Here is a 7,353-nt window from a genome sequence, read left to right on the forward strand (position 1 = left end):
CTGTTAATAAGTGAGTCATTGCGATTGAACCGAATCATTTAAACGGTTGATTCATTCAGGAACGAAACACCGTCATGTTGCTCAGATACACAAAACAGCGCTGTGGCTGTATTCTGAATGATTTTTGTTGGCGAAATAGAGCAAAAACAAGCAATATGGTGTCTAAAACGTAAGTCTCTTAATTAACTTATTGTTTATTGAATTCAATGTCACATTTGTAATCATGGTAATTTCTGGAGAAAAACGGCACTCTTCATGTGAAATTGAATAACTATATGAAGTGGTATAAATATATACATTTTCTGCCATCATGTCTTGAATTTGTGATCATTCTAAATGCATTTTAATAGACTGAATCATGCAGTGAAAGAAAGCACACTAAATGCACACACGCACTCGTCTAGACTTCACGTAATGTATGCGTGCGCTCTGTAGGGATGTTTTGAATGGTTTTTGCTAAATACTCGATAATGTCAAATCGCACATCGTTAAAACAACAATTACGATATTATCGCAGATGATATATTTCGCACACCCCTACCGGGAACCCGTACTGATCTCTGTTCTCTGTGCTTGCGCTTCGTGTGCGCTGCACGCAAACAGAGCGCAAGTTCTTTCCGTTCCTGCACTTAAATCGTTTTTTAATCACATTAAAATGCGAACGCAGGAATCGTTAAGCAGAATCGAAATGTCTTATCGAATACCCGGTTCTTGGAAATTTGGAACCGGTTCTAAAATGGAACCGGTTTTCCATACCCAACCCTAATCATGGGTTCATTTCCCAAAGAACGGATGAAATGATCAAAAGTAAACTTTCAATGCAAGTCGCTCTGGATAAAAGCATCTGCCAAATGCATGTGTTTGTTCATTAATCTGCCATCTGATTGACAGCGTGACGCACCGCTTCATTGTGCTTGGAAGCGAAATCCAGTTTCTCCTTTTCCAGCTGGTTAATCTTCCACCTCAGCTTAGCTGTGAGAGTAAAATCCTCTCCCGTCTCTCTCTCAGCGTCCCGTCTGTCTCTCTGCAGCCGATCGATCACGTCCCTGAGCCTGTAAACACACCACACCAGGTCGTATACGTGCATCTTATTAACATGTTAGAAACACGTAACAGAGTCTCACAGGAACCTGTTGCTCTCCTCCGGCGAGTTTTGCGCAGACGGCGCCGCGGCTCGCGGGTGAGACGCCTGCAGGGTGGAAGCAGGGTCTTTACGTTTGGTCCGATTGCCATGGCGTGGACGAACGGTGGGCGGTTCTGTGGACATAAGGTCAGCGTGACGTTACGCTTCTGAGGTCTGCGAAACAAGAGCATCATTAGACTCTGAATAATCACTTTATTATGAACAAATGTGACCCTGGAGCACAAAACCAGTCATAAGGGTCAATTTTTCAAAATTGAGATGTATGCATCATCTGAAAGCTGAATAAATAATCTTTCCATTGGTGTATGGTTTGTTATGATAGCACAATATTTGGCTGAGATACAACTATTTGAAAATCTGGAATCTGAGGGTGCAAAAAAATCTAAATATTGAGAAAATCATCTTTAAAGTTGTCCAAATTAAGTTCTTAGCTATGCATATTACTAATCAAAAATTAAGTTTTGATATATTTACGGTAGGAAATTTACAAAATATCTTCATGGAACATGATCGTTACTTAATATCCTAATGATTTTTGGCGTAAAAGAAAAATGTATAATTTTGACCTATACAATGTATCGTTGGCTATTGCTACAAATATACCCCAGGGTCACAAATATGGAGGTAACATCATTAATTTATAATGTATTACAAGGTATTCTGCATTATAGTTTTAACCAAAGTTACAATATGTTACATCTTAAATTGCTTGCTTGTCATCTGTTGTAAAGTAAAAGTACTTTCTAAAGGTATAACAATGTATATATAAGTGTTACATTATTCATGGGCTCATAAAATTCATTATAAGGTGCACTGCAAGGCATACATAATGCATTAAAATACATTTATAATGCATTATATATAAAGTCTTCAAGAGTTAACAGTTACCAAAAATGTGTATAACAAAATACATGAATGTTTCAAATGGATTTACAATAAGAGAAGGAAAAATAAAGCAATGTAATTTTACATGAGACAAAAAACGGTTTAGAGACGCATTTAATAAATATGGTTGCGTTTGACAATCTGACAAAAACTATGTTTTAAATATACGTAGTTTATTAAAATGCAATAAATAATACGCTCTATAAAATCGAATCGAACTTAATGAAATTCACGCTGTTTGTTTCTAAAAGCGATACACGGTTAATTCAAAATAACGTGAGTAAAACTAAACACCAACTTACTATTTAAAGGCCTGTGATGCTCGCACATCAGTGTTTGATGAAATATCGAAGTTAAACGAAATAAAAACGCTTAAATCCGTGTTATTATAAAACCCCCTCAGCGTCTGTTTGAATCTGACGCCATGTTGTCTCCTCCGCCCTCACCATGACAACAACCTCAAGCGAAAAACAGCGCGAAATATTCCTCAAAACATTTACCGCTGTTTACTTTTAATTAACACGTATATGTTTTTTTTTTTTTTTAGTTAAATTACTAAATAAAGGGTTAAAATATTCTAAAAGTCTTTATTTTGCCGCTTCCTTCCGCGGAATTTTAACTACTTAACGACCGATGTTAACAAACAGTGATGCAATTTTGCTTTTCAGTTTACGAATATAATTTTAAATTCGCGAATAATTACACATAAACTAAAATACGTAGTAATTAAACTTACTATTGAGAGGAAACCTGTTAATAATTATATTTAGAAAAATTACAAATCCACCCACCCCCCCTCTCTCAGTAGTGGTACATTCCTCAGTCGCTCTGAGCGGGAGGCGGATCGAACTATTCCACCTGCGCTGAGGGGAGATAACACATTCTTATGCAGGTCGCCAAGTCCTTTCATTCATTGCGTGATAATATTTTTTAATTCGCGTTTTCCGTTTTGTTTTTAAATCTGAGAGTTTTTAGAGTGGTCTCTGAGTGAGTAGATATGCAGAAGGGAGTGAAGGTAAGTTTTTACACACACAGTATGCTTATGTTAGCCTGAGCTAGCCGAACACGGCTATCGTTATTTTATTTAACGTTACTTCAGTGTCGATAGCAATGAAATTATAATAAAAGCATATTATTGTTTAACAGAAGCAAGTTCATAACCATAAGGCTAATTTTATGAATGTAAGCGGTGTATTTGCTGGTCCAGTGTTTTGTTATTGTTTGTGTGTGTTGGTGACACATAACGAGTGTTGTTTTTATTAATTAACTCGTTATTTCCTCAGATGAAGATGACATCTGATCAGACCACAGAGGATTTTATTCCAGGGGACATAGTGTTTGCTAAAATGAAGGGTTATCCTTTCTGGCCTGCCAGGGTGAGTTTATATACAGCAGATATAAGGCATATTCATCATATACAGTAAATGAGGTCAATTAAAATCTGACTGTACAAGTGTTGTTTTATATGTCACTCAGATCGGTGAAGGAAAATGCCCCCAAAATAAGATCCCCATCTTCTTTTATGGAACACACTCCACGTGAGTAAACTGGAAGCTCACACACTCACAAACACACTCACAAACACTCTCACTCACTCACTCACTCACTCACTCACTCACTCACTCTCACACACACACACGCACTCACTCACTCACTCACTCACTCACTCACTCACTCACTCACTCACTCACTCACTCACTCACTCACTCACTCACTCACTCACTCACTCACTCACTCACTCACTCACTCACTCACTCACTCACTCACTCACTCACTCACTCACTCACTCACTCACTCACTCACTCACTCACTCACTCACTCACTCACTCACTCACTCACTCACTCACTCACTCACTCACTCACTCACTCACTCACTCACTCACTCACTCACTCACTCACTCACTCACTCACTCACTCACTCACTCACTCATACACACACACACACACACACACACACACACACACTCACACTCACTCACTCACTCACTCACGCACTCACTCACACACACTCACTCACACTCACTCACTCACTCACGCACTCACTCACTCTCACACACACGCACTCACTCACTCTCACACACACGCACTCACTCTCACACACACGCACTCACTCTCACACACACGCACTCACTCTCACACACACGCACTCACTCTCACACACACGCACTCACTCTCACACACACGCACTCACTCTCACACACACGCACTCACTCTCACACACACGCACTCACTCTCACACACACGCACTCACTCTCACACACACGCACTCACTCTCACACACACGCACTCACTCTCACACACACGCACTCACTCTCACACACACGCACTCACTCTCACACACACGCACTCACTCTCACACACACGCACTCACTCTCACACACACGCACTCACTCTCACACACACGCACTCACTCTCACACACACGCACTCACTCTCACACACACGCACTCACTCTCACACACACGCACTCACTCTCACACACACGCACTCACTCTCACACACACGCACTCACTCTCACACACACGCACTCACTCTCACACACACGCACTCACTCTCACACACACGCACTCACTCTCACACACACGCACTCACTCTCACACACACGCACTCACTCTCACACACACGCACTCACTCTCACACACACGCACTCACTCTCACACACACGCACTCACTCTCACACACACGCACTCACTCTCACACACACGCACTCACTCTCACACACACGCACTCACTCTCACACACACGCACTCACTCTCACACACACGCACTCACTCTCACACACACGCACTCACTCTCACACACACGCACTCACTCTCACACACACGCACTCACTCTCACACACACGCACTCACTCTCACACACACGCACTCACTCTCACACACACGCACTCACTCTCACACACACGCACTCACTCTCACACACACGCACTCACTCTCACACACACGCACTCACTCTCACACACACGCACTCACTCTCACACACACGCACTCACTCTCACACACACGCACTCACTCTCACACACACGCACTCACTCTCACACACACGCACTCACTCTCACACACACGCACTCACTCTCACACACACGCACTCACTCTCACACACACGCACTCACTCTCACACACACGCACTCACTCTCACACACACGCACTCACTCTCACACACACGCACTCACTCTCACACACACTCACTCACACACACTCATTCTGAAACAGTCAAAACAAAACACATTAAATCAAGCATATGTTATCTAATGTGTGTTTTGTTCTGACTGTTTCAGAATGAATGTATCATAATAGAGCAGTATCATACTTTCTGCAGTATATAGTATTTATTAATAGTAATTTTTTGTCTTATTCATTAGTCTATAGTCAGTTTTAGTTATTATAGTGCATTAACTTAAACTAAATGTATTGTCTTGGCAACTAGCTAAAAATAAATTGTTTCAGTTAATGTTTATTTTATTTCAAGTAAAATACTAGTTTAGTTAACTGTAATAACCCTGACTATAACACAGCTTTTCTCACTATTTTACTGTATATGATGAAATATATTCAGAATTAAATACATATGTATATAATTTAATCTTAAAATGTTTACCCAGAGTATGTGATTTTTGCACACGTGTGGTTTTTATTTGTTCCTACATTTGTTCGTAAATTTATAATAAATATTAGTGAGAGACTTACTGAAGAATCATGATCTGATCGTGAAAACATTCGGGGGTTTCATGCAAAAGTTTGTGCGTACAAATACTTGAGACTCCTTTTTAAAAGAAAATTGAAAAAGAACAGCATTTTTTTTTTTTGGTAACATTATAAAAGTCTACGTTATAACTGTACACATGTATTTCCGTGTAACAGAAAGAAAACAATAAAAAGAATGAAACAAAATGAAAACAAACAAAAAACTCTTTACTACCTTAAATGAATATGTCATGTGTTTTATTTTAGGAAAGCATGAACTGATGAAATATATACAGTACCTTGAATGCAATGCAAGTCGTTTTTGATAATGCATTTACCAGATGCATAAATGTAAAATGCATATTGTGTCCTTTACTATTAGGCAGCGCAGTATTTAGCAGTTACTAGTATTGCGTTTTAACACTGTCCCATCTCTGCTCTTCAAGAACGTTCCTCTTGCCCAAAGACATCGCCTCCTACTGGCCAAACAAAGAGAAGTACGGCCGGCCAATCAAACGCGGCGGCTTCGAGGAGGGCATGTGGGAGATCGAGAACGACCCGGGTGTGGGCCTCAGAGGTCAAAAGGTCAGTGTTTATAAATAGTTTTATTAGAGGTGTAACGGTACACAAAAGTCACGGTTTGGTATGTTTTCATTATGGCAAAAAAATAGTAAAAAAAAAAAAAATGTAAACAGTGGTTTACTGAACCAGACTTAAAAGAAATAGTCCACCCAGAAAAGAAAATCCAAGATGTAGATGAGTTTGTTTCTTCATCAGATTTGGAGAAATTTAGGGCTGCGATGATAAATCGATGCAGAATTGATTCGTGGATGGATTCTGAGATTTCCGAATGCATCGTGATTCTCTCTGGAATCGATTCTGAGCTTAGATTTTAACAGCAGATCCGCACACTCAAACACTCATGAAGAAGAGCTGAAGAGCGCTTGTGTGTTCGGCTGAGTCTGTAATTTCACCTCGGCTCAGAATGCTTTTATGACGCGTAAATGTAAACACAGCCCACTGTGAACACCCTTGTGATTCGCTTCAACCTTTTCGAACTTTATGAATGATTATTTTAGGTTCACGTGTGTGTAAGGATTTGGCTGTTTCTAAAGCATGCAGCGCCATCTGCTGTTCAAAACTATAAACTCAGAATCGACTCGAGAAAGAATCGCCATGCATTTGGAAAATCTCAGAATCGATGCGGAATCATTTCTCGATTCGCGATGCATCGATTTATTTTCCCAGCCCTAACAGCATTACACCGATGGATCTCTGCAGCGAATGGGTGCCGTCAGAACGAGAGCTGATAAAAACATCACAATAATCCACAAGTAATCCACAGCACTCCAGTCCATCAGTTAACATCTGTGTTCTGGTGTGAGAAATCTGCACAGATCAAGCAGAGTTTAAACAGCTCTAAAGAAATATGTGGCTGGATTGGCTGGATTTAGGACAACAGGTGATGGATTTATTCACTGGAGGAAGTGGTATTTTGGCCAGAAGTGATGGTATGAAGTTTAAAACTTCTTAATAATGGATTTGTTTCTTACAAACACACAGCTTTTGGCTTCTCAATATGTTAACTGATGGACTGGAGTGGTGTGGATTATTGTGATGTTTTTATCAGCTGTTTGGACTC

At 40.2% G+C, this 7,353-nt stretch overlaps 2 protein-coding genes across 3 annotated transcripts in view; one reads left to right on the forward strand and one right to left on the reverse strand.

Annotated features, from left to right (window-relative positions):
* The window catches only part of ccdc171 (coiled-coil domain containing 171), a 29,804-nt gene extending 27,261 nt beyond the window's left edge, over positions 1-2,543 (reverse strand). The window contains exons 1-3 of the mRNA XM_016466655.1: positions 2,332-2,543; positions 1,131-1,297; positions 898-1,052 (exon numbers count right to left, since the gene is read on the reverse strand). Coding sequence (XP_016322141.1) covers positions 898-1,052; positions 1,131-1,267 — 292 coding nt within the window. The 5' untranslated portion in view covers positions 1,268-1,297; positions 2,332-2,543. The remainder of the gene's footprint in view (positions 1-897; positions 1,053-1,130; positions 1,298-2,331) is intronic.
* A 321-nt stretch (positions 2,544-2,864) lies between these two features.
* psip1b (PC4 and SFRS1 interacting protein 1b) overlaps positions 2,865-7,353 on the forward strand; it is a 22,220-nt gene continuing 17,731 nt past the window's right edge. For both annotated transcript variants that reach the window (XM_016466667.1, XM_016466668.1), the window contains exons 1-4: positions 2,865-3,044; positions 3,313-3,405; positions 3,506-3,567; positions 6,158-6,296. In XM_016466667.1, the coding sequence (XP_016322153.1) occupies positions 3,027-3,044; positions 3,313-3,405; positions 3,506-3,567; positions 6,158-6,296 (312 nt within the window). In that variant the 5' untranslated portion in view covers positions 2,865-3,026. The remainder of the gene's footprint in view (positions 3,045-3,312; positions 3,406-3,505; positions 3,568-6,157; positions 6,297-7,353) is intronic.

This window comes from Sinocyclocheilus anshuiensis, unplaced genomic scaffold (assembly GCF_001515605.1).
Source record: "Sinocyclocheilus anshuiensis isolate Anshui unplaced genomic scaffold, SAMN03320099.WGS_v1.1 scaffold444, whole genome shotgun sequence".
NCBI lineage: Eukaryota > Metazoa > Chordata > Actinopteri > Cypriniformes > Cyprinidae > Sinocyclocheilus > Sinocyclocheilus anshuiensis.